General features: G+C 44.0%; 1 protein-coding gene across 16 annotated transcripts in view; it reads right to left on the reverse strand.

The window, feature by feature from the left end:
* Positions 1-14,249, reverse strand: part of MICU1 (mitochondrial calcium uptake 1) — a 213,971-nt gene that overhangs the window by 167,498 nt on the left and 32,224 nt on the right. For 15 of the 16 annotated variants that reach the window (XM_043552131.1, XM_043552124.1, XM_043552121.1 and 12 more), the window contains one exon: positions 4,826-4,987. In XM_043552131.1, coding sequence (XP_043408066.1) covers positions 4,826-4,933 — 108 coding nt within the window. In that variant the 5' untranslated portion in view covers positions 4,934-4,987. Of the gene's footprint in view, positions 1-4,825; positions 4,988-14,249 lie in introns of those variants that run through there. The other variant, XM_043552133.1, reaches the window with a different exon arrangement.

Consider the following 14,249-nt stretch of genomic DNA (forward strand, 5'->3'; position numbering starts at 1 on the left):
CTCCACTGTTGTCCTTCCTCAATAACTGAAAACACCACCTCCGAAGTCCCCAGCTTTCCAAAGGGCTGATAAGCATAAGATCTTCCTTCAGTCACTACCAGACCTGAACACTCCTACATGGCAGTACCACCAAGCACTGATACACCTTTAAATAGCTTTTCATTTTTCTAGGAGACTAAATAAATCTTTATGATTATGGAAGAAGCAGACTGAACTCTAAAAAGCCTTTCGGGATATTACGATTTACATGTTCTATATTGTGTGCCATAATTTTTTTTTTCTTTTTTTTAAAAAGTCACCTTTTTTAAGAAAGGGATTACAGCTGACATTTTGCTGACAAGGATCACAATGGGGCATCTCATTTAGTTCACGATGAAGTGTCACGGCCTCAAGCATAGATCATTCAAGGTTAATCAGAATATTAGAAACCACACACCCTTAAATAAATTGGTTAGTCTCTAAGGTGCAACAAGTACTCCTTTTCTTTTTGCGGACACCCTTTATTAGTGTCACATACCATCAAAGGCAGCATGCTTCTTCGTTATGATAAAAGAAAGAGATCCAGAACCCCCCAGAAGTCTTCAGCTTCGCAGCACAGCAAGGTTTCATATAACAATGAAAGTATATTTGCTTAACTAATTGAAGGAAAACAAGCATTGTATTAGATCATCTCTACAAAAGGTTAACTGTCTTAACAGAACAGTTTACGCAAAGAAGCACCTTAAAAACAACTACTGTTCCCAGCTTGGAGAGTGTTCCCTTAAATCTTACATAATCTTGATTTGCTTCATTAATTGCTTATGTATTTATATGTATACCATTTGTGAAAAAGTAATTTTGGATATAACAGAATGCAGGTCCTAAATTGTTTCAATGCACTGTAATGTACAAACCGCAATTGCTACCGTGAAATGTTGCTTTGAGTGAAATTCTTCTATGGGAAAAATTTCCACTGTAAAATAGTCCCACTGCATGCATTATATATACAATTATAGAAATTTAAGGCTGGAAGGGCCCTCAAAAGGCAATCTCATCGATGGTCCTGCCTGTGAACAGGACCATCTCTGACAGGTGTTTGTCTAACCCAGTGGTGGCAATCTGTGGCCCGCAGGCCGCACATGGCCCATCAGGGTAATCCACTGGCAGGCCGCGAGACAGTTTGTTTACATTGACTGTCCACAGGCACAGCCGCCTGCAGCTCCCAGTGGCTGCAGTTTGCCTTTCCCGGCCAACGGGAGCTGCGGGAAGTGGCAGCCAGCACATCCCTGCGACCAGTGCCGCTTCCCGCTGCTCCCATTAGCTGGGAACAGTGAACTTCGGTACTGGGAGCTACGGGAAGCAGTGCCTGCGGACCATCAATGTAAACGAACTGTCTCACGGCCTGCCAGTGCATTACCCTGATGGGTCACGTGCAGACCACAGGTTGCCCACCACTGTTCTAACCTGTTCTTAAAAACCTCCAAAGATGGGAACTCCACAACCTCCCTTGGTTACCTATTCCAGTACTTAACTATCCATATAGTCAGAAAGTTTTTCCTAATAACTAATCTAAATCTCCCTTGCTGTACATTAAGCCAATTACTTCTTGTCCCACCATCAGTGGACGTGAGGAACAATTTATCATCATTCTCTTTAAAAAACCTTCACATATTTGAAGATCAGTTTTTTCCCCACTCCCCTTACCCCTCCCCCAGGTCTTTTTGTCTCAAGATTAAACATGCCTAGTTCGTTTTTTTTGTTTTTGTTTTTGTTTTTTAAAGTTTTCTGATAGGTCATGTTATCTAAACTTTTTATCCTTTGAGTTGTTCTCTGGACACTGTGTGTCCACATCTTTCTCAAGATGTCGACCACATGGCTGCTAAACCACCTCCATCTGTAATATCATTGGTTCCTTCAGCTAAACATCTTATTCATATAATAATTTATAAGTAGTTCAATTATACTTATTGTATGATATGCAGTGGTATGCACAACACAGCATCTCATTAAATCTATTCATGTTCAAATATATTCAACTGAACTCATTTCTTGAATTTGCCAAGCCACCAGCAAGAACCTTAACTGTGAAGTGGTTCAAGTGAAAATGACCAATAAGATTAGCACTATAGAACTGAAAAAGAACTTTACTACATTGCAAAGCTTCTTTTCTTTCATTTATTTTTAAACACAAAGTTAAAATGTTTTTATTTAATATTTTGTATCATCAGTATAAACTATTTTCTACACCAAAACAACTTGTCATTGTAATGGTAATGTGATTTCTTGGTTTAAACAGCCAAGTAAATAATAACATAGAATCGTCGGACTGGAAGGGACCTCAAGAGGTCTCCTAGTCCAGTATCCTACACTCAAGGCAGGAATAAGTATTATCTAGACCAGGGACTGGCAACCTTTGGCACACGGCCCGCCAGGGTAAGTCCCCTGGCGGGCCGGGCCGGTTTGTTTACCTGCCGCGTCCGCAGGTTTGGCCGATCGTGGCTCCCACTGTCTGCGGTTTACTGCTCCAGACCAATGGGGGCTGCAGGAAATGGAGCGGGCCGAGGGATGTCCAGGCCACTGCTTCCTGCGGCCCCCATTGGCATGGAGTGGTGAACTGCAGCCAGTAGGAGCTGCAATCGGCCGAACCTGCAGACACGGCAGGTAAACAAATCGGCCTGGCCCGCCAGGGGGCTTACCCTGGCAGGTTGCGTGCCAAAGGTTGCCGATCCCTGATCTAGACAGGTGATTATCCTTGACAGGTGATTATCTAACCTGCTCTTAAAAACCTCCAATGACTGAGATTCCACAACCTCCCCAGGCAATTTATTCCAGTGCTTAACCACCCTGACAGTTAGGAAGTTTTTCCTAATGTCCAACCTAAATCTCCCTTGCTGCAAGTTAAGCCCCTTGGTTCCTAACTTATCCTCAAAGGTTAAATAGTACAAATTTTCTCCCCTCATTGAGTTACAAGTCTACCCTATATGAATGCCATGAGCACATCTCTAATTATACAGTGCATCAAAGAACACCTGTACAAAATATTTGATTCTTACCTAACACTTTACAGTGAAAGGGCTTTACAAACATTAACCTATCTGTGCTAGCTAAGAAATAGAGGAAGAAAAATTTTAAAAAATTAGCAGCATATCTGGGATTATTAGAACTCGGGGAATCCTGGGACCCAGACTGCACTGTTGCCTGTGCCTGTATTCTGCCACACCACTTATGTTTGCGATTTTGTCAGCTCTCTGTGTGCTGCTGGAAGTGCCATCCTTCAGATGAGATATAAAATTTAATACCTGACAGCTTGGTTATTTTTATGACATTTTCCACAAAAGAACTATGAACTTACAGTGTCCTAGCCAACAACCTAATTTAGGTAATTATGTTATGTGCACTTAAAATATTCTCACTGTAGTTTTAAATGGAGAGATTATTCACTTCCTCACCCAAAAAGGAGATATATAACAGTACAGTCATCTTTGTTATTGGCACAGAATGGCTGCAGCATTCCACCTCACTGCTGGCTGCATGATTTTATAACGTCTGTAAAGTGCTCTGGGGTCCTTCAAATTGAAAGGCACTATATAAACCAGATTAATTTTAACAGGTAACATCAGAAGAGACTGTGCTGGATCATGGTGCTTTCCCCCTGGTTTCTGATGACACCTTTTAGCAAGGAGCTTAAGTCTTGCCAATTATAGGAACGGCAAAAACAGTGAACAACTTTTTCTGTTTATGTGAAGTAGGCTCCCTTGCCCAAAACAGAAAACAGTACACAACAATTATGAGACATTACGTTACTGCTTCTCACAGCTTGCCATAATTCCTAATAAGAGGCAAGTGTACCTACTGTGTTGGAAAATAAGATCATAAAATAATACCTAAATATTAGAATTGAAAATAAGATATGCTCTCAATGATGCTATCACCTTTGGACTAATCATGGTATCTGCACAGTAGTGAGCCTGAGCATACAGTGATAACAGTGGCTCCCGACAGCTTTCACATTTAATTCAACTAGAAGCTAAAGAACATTTACTGCTTGCTTTGTTTAGAGCATGGAACATAACCAGAGTCAATTGAGGCTCACTTAGTGCCACCCTGAGTATTTCTATACACTGTTCACTATTGTGAAAATGTAATTTCATGGTGTCTTACACTGGTCACAAAGTAACCTTAGTGCCTCATCTGAAGCATGAATAGAGAGGAGTATTTGATGCTACAGCTGCAGTTTGCACTATACATTTTCAGCTAATACTCCTCAAATGAAATCTAACATGGTGCAAGAGGGTACAGAAATCTCTCAGCATTAAGCAGCAAGTGGGCTTTTTATTTATGCTTGAAGTTCATATTTTATGAAACATCAGTCTTATTTTATGACACTTATATCCTACTAGGCTTCCTAAGAGGTGAAAGCACGATATATTAGTTAGACTTTGTGCCAGAATACATGATCTGCTTCCCAGTCAGTGGGCAAGGCATGACAGCTCCAGAGCCCTTCTGTAGCTAGAATAAGGGTGACAACTCTTAGAAACCTCGAAGGGTTGTGTCCAGTAGATCCATGTAACCACAGAATCTAGTCAAACTCCTGCTCATTTCCCAAACACCCTTGGAGTCTAATTCTATTGCATGTAGGATATGGGATACAGATGCATGTCCATTCAATAGCTGCTGCTCTTCACACAATGGAGCTCAAGGCAGTGATGCTGCCTTGCATAGTCTTCTGTTGCTCCTACGATCAAGGTGAAATTCACTCCACATTAATTTCTTCAGGGGACCAAAGCAGGACCAAAGCAGCAGAAGGCTGAAGTTCTGTTCAAGAATGACTCCTGAGAGCACTTACCTCTTCCACAGGAGTCCAGCACTTGCTGTTGCTGCAGTTGTTCCTATGAAAGCTGCCATCATAAGTCTTTGCCTGCTTCTGGTGGGATGTGCCACTCCATGGTAACATCGGGAAACAGCCTCTAAGCCTGCCACGGCAGCAAGAACTCGAAGGCGAAACATCCTATCAAGTAAGGGAAACAAATTACTATTGAAAATAAAGCAGCAAGTGCTGCAGTACAAAAGCAATTCAATTTTTCATTACTTTCCTCCTTCTTCCAACTAGGCATCCTCCAAGCCAAAGAATTTCACATCCTTACTTCAGTCCACCAATTTGCAAGACTATCACTCCAGCAAAGGAAAGATGGACAGAGCTCCCTTCAGAACTTGTCAATGACACACCTGAGCCAACCAAAAGGGGCACTGCAGTGCAACGTGAGACACTTCCCTCCTCCAAGGATGCACCTACACTAGGCAGCTGACCTGCGTCTGACAAGGGATGTCAGCAACAGTCCCCCGAATCAGTGTTGAAAGTTGCTATACTATTACTCTTTAATATGCATGTTGAGGTAGCACCCAGAGTCCTCAATCAGGATGAGGTCTCCATCGTGATAGCCATTATACAAACCCCAGTGGAAAGAGTTTCCAACAATATAATGGAAATGCTGATTGAGAAACTTTTGTCCTTTCTACTCTAGCAGTTTTACCAGTTCATGGGGACCTCTGTTGGGAACCTTTTTCACCCACCAGTCAATTTCGTACAATGGAGTAGACAGGCCTCTAGAAGCAGGCTCCAACTAGATACACCCTTAGTTTTTAGACAGCAACAAAACATACAGAACCAGCATATTACCGCAAATCTTATGATAGTTTGTTTCAAAACAAATGATCCCTTTCAGAAAACTATGGTTACATTACTTGGTGAGTGGTTCTCTAAATTGCAGATATTACGAATTTGCACAAGCCCAGCTGACACACTTTGCAATCATGACTCAGCTGTCTAAACACTCTTCTTACAGCAGTGTTTACTCTTAAGTTCTCCAAAACATTTCATATATTAAGTGAAAACATTTGTTTATTTCTTTTCAAGTATCATCGTGTTACAGATGGAAATAGGGCATAGAAATAAGCACTGCAAATTAATACAATCCATTCTGCCTAACACACAATCTTAGAAGGCAAGCTAAAAACGAATATAAATTTTACTTTATTGAAAAACCCAGAAGGCTCTTTGTTATATTTTTGAAATGACTGGAGAAGAGGGGGTTATCTAGCTTGGAGCTCGACACCCAGACTCCGCTCTAACTAAAACATTACACAACCTGAAGTATGTCTTTTAAAATACAACGTGTACTTCACTGCCCTGCATAGAAATAGTTGTGCAGAGCAAAAGGGAAAACCAAGCTGCCGATCTAAATGTTATTAAAATAGTAAAAATCGATAAACTGCAAAGATTGCATCTGAGAACAAGACACCTTCTACAGGAGATAGAATCACAAAAATAGAAACATTTAGAATAAAAATGACTTCTGCACCGTGCAAGCTCACAAAATGCAAGTCTGAATTACAAAGGAAAAATGCTCAGGATAAAAGCGTTGTGTATTCTAGTGAAAAAAAATCCATACTGATCTAATTCACACTTCTATGAAATTTCTCCAGATAGATTAATGCATTATAAAATTCAGAATATGGAAAGCCCTTTATCATATTTTCAAGGAGAAAACTCCTGTTGAAGAAACTCATACTTATTTTAAGCAACTTCATTCCTTCTCCTTAGCTTTTAACATACTCTTACTACCACCTTTCACAAATGTTTACTGACGTGCTCAAGATCAAGACCAAGTGAGAGGAGCCAATAGCAATCAATACAAAGTAGTGCCTACAGATACAATTAGCATTTTACAGTTCAAGCAGCAATACAGTCCTATAGACCTGCACTGCAGATTTATCATTACTAGAAGCTCACAATTTAGTAATGTTGGGACTAGTTTGCATAAACAAATCTTTATGCTTGAGAAAACACATATACACACACCCTTATCCCAAACGCCAGAGTTAATTTAAATGTATTTACGTTTCCCCTCAAATTACAGTAATATATAGTTAGGGCCCTACCAATTTCATGGCCGTGAAAAACACGTCACAGACCGTGAAATAAGCCCTTCTCCATGAAATCTGATCTCTCCAAAATCAGGTGGGCTGGGGAGGGACAGGACTTGTCCTTCCCCTGCATGGCTGTTATGGCAGGAGATCTGACCCACCTCCACTGGCAGAGCAGAAATGAGTGGTACACCCTCACTTCTGCTGAGCTCTGGGCTGCTGCCCCCGGCAGCTCTTGCCGGGCCTCGGGGTGCCCTACTCCCACTGAGGCTCCTGCCCAGGCTAGGGCACCCTAGCGCTGGAGCTTCTGCCCACTGCCACCGCCACCCCCACCTCGGCTCTGGGAGCTCAGGCTCCAGGCTGCTGCTCCCGCTAGCTCCCTCAGCTCCTGCCGGGGGTGTAGTAGTTGCAGCTCCTGCCAGGGCTCAGGGACTTGGACTGGGTGCTGCCCCAACCCCACGGGTCCTGCTGGGGCTGGGAGCATGCCACTTAAGTTCCCTCTAAGCTGCATGGCCGTGCAGCAGCCTATTAAGTGCCACGCAGGTGCTCAGGACTGCAGCGGGGGAGCATGGCAAAAATTAGAGGGAACACTGGCTGCCACCTCCCACACCTCCAGCCCCCAAAGCTCCTGCCCAGCTTGGAGCTGCCCACCACCCCATGGCTCCTACCTGGGGTCCAGCCAGGACTTGAGGATTTCACCCACTGCAGCTCCTGCCAGCGGCTCAGGGAACCTGGGCTGGGGGCTGCCACACCCCACGGCTCCAGCCAGGATTTGGGTCTTTCACCCCCGCAGCTCCTGCCCAAGCTCCAAGCTTCACCCCGCCCATGGCTCCAGCTGGGGCTCAGGGCTGCTGTCCCCGCATGGCTCCTATCCAGACTCTGGGCCACCCAGGCTCGGGGCTTCTGTCCCCCCCTTCAGCTTCTGCCCAGGCTCAGGGTGCCCGAGCTTGGGACTTCAGCCCTCACAGCTCCTGCCAGGGCTGGGTCACCCATTTTTCAAATTATCCAGGGGCCATGGGCATGGGCCCATATACTAATCCACCACTGGCCCTGACTAGCAGGTAGGATCCCCGGGCTGGGATGCTCCCAGCAGCACTGGGGAGATCAGACCTACCTACACCTCTGGGAGCCTTCTCCAGCTGCAGGAAACTCGGCAGCTGCTGCCTTCAGAGCTGTGCTGCTTTCAGAGCCAGAAGTGAGCATGGCAATCCTGCAACCAGCCTAACAGCAGCTTTGGGACACACACACCACACACACTATCCCCTCTTGGATCAGGACCCCCATGGTTACAACACTGTGAAATTTCAGATGTAAACATCTGAAATTGTAAAATTAACCAATGTTAAGACCCAGTGGCAGTGAAATTGACCAAAGTGAACCGTAAATTTGGTAGGGGCCTATATGTAGCTGTGGATATCGATATGTCAACTGCTGGTATGAATTTAGGAGAGAAAGCAACAGATTGTTGTTAAACATTTATAACACACCACATATTTGCATGACATTTTTGAGAGTAAAAACATTTTAATTCTTGCCTGAAGAGTTTAGTCTGAAATAAGACAAACACGGGACAAAAGGAGGGATGAGAGTTAATACAAATAATGAACAAATCATGTCCCTTCTGATTCTTTTAAAGAGACTGAGGTAGAGCAAGAGGAGGAGTAGGAGGCAGCACTGGAGTAGAAACCAGGGAAAGAGTAGGTTTTCAAGAAGGAAGGATTTGACGGAGCAGCACAGGATAAAGGATGCCATTCTAGTCACGTGGAGCAATGTGAAGAGAGACCTAGGAAGAGTAGAGTAGAAGGTAGAAGCATAGGGAACAAGAACGGAGGGCAAAGCACTAGCAAGGAGATATGAAATGTAGTCAGGGGCAAGGCTGCCCAAACCTTTGAAAGGGAGGGTGAGGCATTTCAACTTTATATGGAAAGAGTCAGCCTTCAACAGATATCTGTGATAAAGGCAGCTTCAGATCAATGTATTCTTTGTAGACTGACATGCAAAACAACTGGCAATCCTTCAACCAGATTATCGCTTTCATAAATACCCTGGAACAGCTCTTTCAAGCTCAACCAGTAGCATGCTATTTAAAACAACATTTAGTTAGGAATGCTTCTTCACCTGTAGTATTTGTTTCTCTTTAGGGCTCTATCTTTACCCAATCTGTTTATTCTTTATCAGAGGTCTATGGACAACATATTTTAAGTCATTCCCCTCTTTAGTACACCTCTTAAGCAGGACATTCTGTATTATAAGATTACTTCCAAAGGCTTCTTGTTTTGTTCAATATAGTATTTCAGACAATATTTTAGTAAACACTAACAATTTATGTAACAGCTTAAAAAGGTACCTAGAAGACAAATGCCAGGCAGAAGTGCAGACAAAGATTTTCAAATCTGTTGACATCAAACATCAGATTTGAAGGCAACTTCACTGGGAAATCAAGCAGTGACATTCAGCTGTTATTTCCTAACCTTAGGTTAGAGTTCTGTAAAAGGTGGCTCAAGACATATAAAGTTATTCTAATATCCCCTAAAAATCAGAGTTATGGGCAATTGCCATAACATTTAGTACTTCCATTAGCAGTTGAATTTGAATAGTTCTAATTTTATGCTCATTTATAAACACAAACCAGAAAGTAAATTACTTTGTGATTAATGTTGTTTTATTTATTCCTTTTTAAAAAAAGCTTTTACATGATCATAATGAAAACTCTCAGTGAAATACTGTACGCAACAATGGCCATCACATATTATCCCACAAACACAAGCACAGCATAAAATGGCCCTGTATTATGAAGGATGGCCTTCATTTCAGATTCAAAATTACTTCCATCCCACACTAATCTAAATTCCCACTTTCTCTCTTGGGAATTATTTCCATTACATATGCAAACTCAGAGAAGTTATGCAAATGAAATGTTACTTTTTCTAAAAAAATTAGAAACACAAGTTGTAAAGCCATCCACTATTTTTCTGTCCTCTTATTTGGGTCTCTCTACTTCATTCCAGCTGTACAAGACAAAATTGTGAAAAAACACAAACAGAAGATCAGAACATTTTGTAATGATAGTGAAAAATGTGGCTAGGACTTGCATCAAGAAAGTTGGGGGGGGGGGGGGAAGAGGGAGCCTTACGTTAATGCAGCATTATGCCTGCCAATCTGAAATGCCTAAATTTTGCAGAACTATTGTACTCTCAGAAATGCTATCTCATCCCCCTTGCATACAGTAATCAGTTACTGATAAATTATATTTACACAAAAGAGCATAGTATAAAGTTTGTCTGATAGCATCAGCTAGACAGAGCTAAAGCAAAACACTTCCCACGTTAACTCACTGTTTTAAATAAATCTATCTTTTTTTAAAAATGCACCTTTGGGACTGAAGCTTTCCATGCTATCCATCTGAAGGGGTTGCCAACTAACTCTCACAATTTTATCACAAGTAGCACGGTATTTTCTCTCTAAACCCCAGCTGCTGGAACCAAGATTGCATGAGAATCTCAGGGTTCATTCTGTACTCATTTAAAAATATTTCAAAAATAAGTTTCTGGCCTTCATGGTTGCAGCGAAAAGCCAGAAAATCTGATCTAACCATAACCTAAAGCAGGGGTCGGCAACCTTTTAGAAGTGGTGTGCCAAGTCTTCATTTATTCACTTTAATTTAAGGTTTTGCATGCCAATAATACATTTTAATGTTTTTTAGACCGTCTCGCTCTATAAGTCTATATAATTATATAACTAAACTATTGTTGTATGTAAACAAGGTTTTCAAAATGTTTAAGCAGCTTAATTTAAAATTAAATTAAAATACTGATCTTACAACGCCAGCCCGCTCAGCCCGTTGCTGGCCTGGGGTTCCATTCACCTAGGCCGGCAGAAGGCTGAGCGGGGCCTGCGGCTGGGACACCTGTTGGCAAGCGGCCGGCAGCCAGAACCCCAGGCCAGTAGTGGGCTGAGCGGGGCAGGCAGCCGGGACCCCAGATCGGCAGTGGGCTGCGCGGCTCAGCCTGCTGCCGGTCAGTCCGTTGCCGGTCTAGGGTTCCGTCCGCCAGTTCCTGCCAGCCACAGTCCCAGCTGCTGGCCCCACTCAGCCTGCTGCCAGTCTGGGGTCCTGTCCCTGTCCACACAGAGTAGGTACCTACCTTCTCCCTGGTTCTAGCCATTCTCTTCCTCTCTCTCTGCACTGAAATGAGCGTGGGAGTGCGCTGAGACCAGGGCTGGGGATGAAGGAGCAGGTTGGGGTGCAGGGTCTGGCCAGGAGCTAGAATGAGGGAGGGGGCTCAGGGTTGGGGCAGAAGGTTTGGGTGTGGAGCACTTACCTGGGCAGCTCCCATTTGGTGTGAGGGGTGCAGGTGGGAATATGTGTGTGTGTGCAGGAGCTCCCGTTTGGTGCTCAGGGCAGGGGGCTGGGTATGTGTGGGGGATGTCAGAGTCAGGGCTGGGGTTGTGCGGGGGGTGAAGGGGTCAGGGCTGGTTTAACTGACAGCACTCTACATCTGCAAGTGTAGCCATGCCCTAGGTGGCAGTACTGTTGAAAAGGATTTGGGGGTGTGGCAGGGTGACGACTCACCAGCGTGGCACCTCCTGCTGGTCGTCTAGGGAATCAGCTCTTTCAGCGTGGCGCGCCCCCTTCAGGCCAGTGTTTCGCCCGCCGCTGGCCCCCGTCTCCCTCACAGACCCTGGTGCCCGTTCTACATCCGGGTTCTGCCACCCGGAAACAACCCACAATTGGGGTCTCCCCACCCAGGGGAACCCCCAACCCTCTATCCCCACCTTACCTCAGTGGCTACTGCCAGTCACCATCTAGCCCCCACTCCCTGGGGCAGACTGCAGTCTATAAACCACTCATCATCGGCAAGGGGGGGTGGGACCAGCTGCCTCTGCCTATCTCTGGGCTGCCCCTCTGCAGCCCCAGTACCTTTTGTAGGCCTTTAATTAGGCATGCAGCCTGGGGTTTTGCTAGGCTGGAGCTCCCCAGCTCCCTCTGCCCTTCCCCAGCCCTGCTCCACCTTAGGTACCCTTCTCAGCTCAGAGGCAGCCAGATCCTTCTCTCTCAACCAAGCTAGAGAGAGTATGTCCCTCCTTCTGGCCCACTGCCCTCTTATAAGGGCCAGCTGGGCCCTGATTGCACTGGCAACAGCTGTGGCTGTTTTCCCAATGAGCCCAGCTTTTCCCCTGCCACAGGGCTGTTTTAAGCCCTTCAGGGCAGGAGCAGGGTAACCACCCCGCTACAGGGGGTTATAGTGGACCACAAACTGCATATGAGTTGCCGATGTGATGCAGCTGCAAAAAAGGCTAATATGATTCTGGGGTGTATTAACAGGAATGTTTTATGTAAGACACAGAAGGTAATTGCCCCACTCTACTCAGCAATGGGGAGTCCCCAGCTAGAGTACTGTGTCTAATTCTGGGCACCACAATTTAGGAAGGATGTGGACAAATTGGGAAGAGTCCAGCGAAGAGCAACAAAAATGATAAAAGATTTAGAAAAGCTGACCGCTGATGAAATGGTAAAAATATTGTGCATGTTTAGTCGTGAGAAAAGACAACCGAGGGGCGATCTGATAACAGTCTTCCAATATGTTAAGGGCTGTTATAAAGAACAGTGATTAATTCTTCTCTATATCCACTGAAAGTAGGACAAGAAGTAATGGGCTTAATCTGCAGCAAAATAGATTTAGATTACATATTAGGAAAAACTTTCTGACTATACTTCTTACAAAAAGGATAATTAAGCCATGGAATAGGCTTCCAAGGGAAGTCTTGGGATCTGCATCATTGGAAGCTTTTAAAAACAAGTTGGACAAACACCAGTCAGAGATGGTCTAGATTTACTTCGTCCTGCCACAGCTCAGAGGGCTGGACTTGACTTCTCGAGGTCCCTTCCAGCCCTACATTTCTATGATTTTATGAAAAAAAAAAAAGATGTGTCTATGGATGCACAAGTGGAAAATCAAAGACTCCTCTTTGTGCCACTGTGCTGAACATCTAAACCACTGAACACATCAAAATGCAGTGCCCCAACTATGGATTCAAAAGTGAACTGGATGATATTCACAATGTCACAGAAGAGGCCTTGAAACGGCTTATGGACCTACATATGCATCTGTAGAAAGTTCCTCTGCAGGTGCCATACACAGGAGAGAAAATAGTTGATGCCTGTGATGGTACTATGCAAAGTACACACTCAGCAGCACTGGCAGGAGCAGAGAAGAAATAATTAAAGTCTCATGGGCACCATAAGGTTGACTCTCCTCCTCTTGCCTGCTCCAATGGAGAATCACTATGTGCCGAGTGCAGACTTGATCCTTCAGTGCTTCAGGGGGCACAAAAAAGAACAGAGAAAAACTGCTTCTCCCAAAATTGCTAACCCCAAAAATTAAAAAATCAGGGAGTCAGATCCCCCAAATCATGAGATTTTTTTTTAAAAAGATTTTTAAATTCCCCCTGCCCACTGCCAGTGCATGTAGGACAATTTCAGTGCTCTCTCTTTATTCACTACAAATTCACAAGAGTGGATTTTAACCCCTGCTGAAGGAGCTCTCACTAGTGGATCCAAGAAGATCCATTCTGCTCAGCACTGTACAAACACATAGGAAGAAATAGTTCCCACCATTCGAAGTTCACAAAGTGCAAAGTGTGATGGTGCCTTTGTGACATGGGAGCTTGAACTGAGACTTCACCAACTCATCTCACCTTGGGGCTACCACTCATCTGTCAGATGGCAACACTTTTTAATTCCTGTTAAACTGGGAAAGAATCAAACTGATCATTTACAGGTAAAAGGCCCTGTAGCTCACCAGCAATACCCAGAGGCATCCGGTCCCCCAACAACGCTAACATTACACCTTCAAGAATGAGTCTTGCTTTCTGAAAAGACATTTATTAAACTGAGTTTTGACATTTTTAGAGCATACAGAGGCAGTCTTCCACAGGCAAAGTCTCTCACATGTTGCTCTCAGTCTCACACACTCAGACAGCCGCACCTTGTTCTTAAAGTGAGAGCTTCCATTAAGTAATACAAATAATAATAATGAAACATGCAAATTGACTTCTAAATATGTTTTACTGCACTAACTTTTATACATTTATTTTCACCGCCACGTGTCACCAGCAGTGTCTGCACCCACAACATGCAGATCCACAGCACAAATTTTTACATCACCCATGAATAACTGGAGGGGGAAAGCATGCCATTATCCTCTACGTGGACCAGACCATGCAGTGGGCACAACACACATTGCCAGTAGGTTACACAATTATTTCTGAAAATGCAGCAACTCAAGACTCTTTGCTGCTTTTACAGATCCAGACTAACATGGCTACCCCTCTGATACTCAATTATT

This window comes from Chelonia mydas, chromosome 7 (assembly GCF_015237465.2).
Source record: "Chelonia mydas isolate rCheMyd1 chromosome 7, rCheMyd1.pri.v2, whole genome shotgun sequence".
Classification (NCBI taxonomy): Eukaryota; Metazoa; Chordata; order Testudines; family Cheloniidae; genus Chelonia; species Chelonia mydas.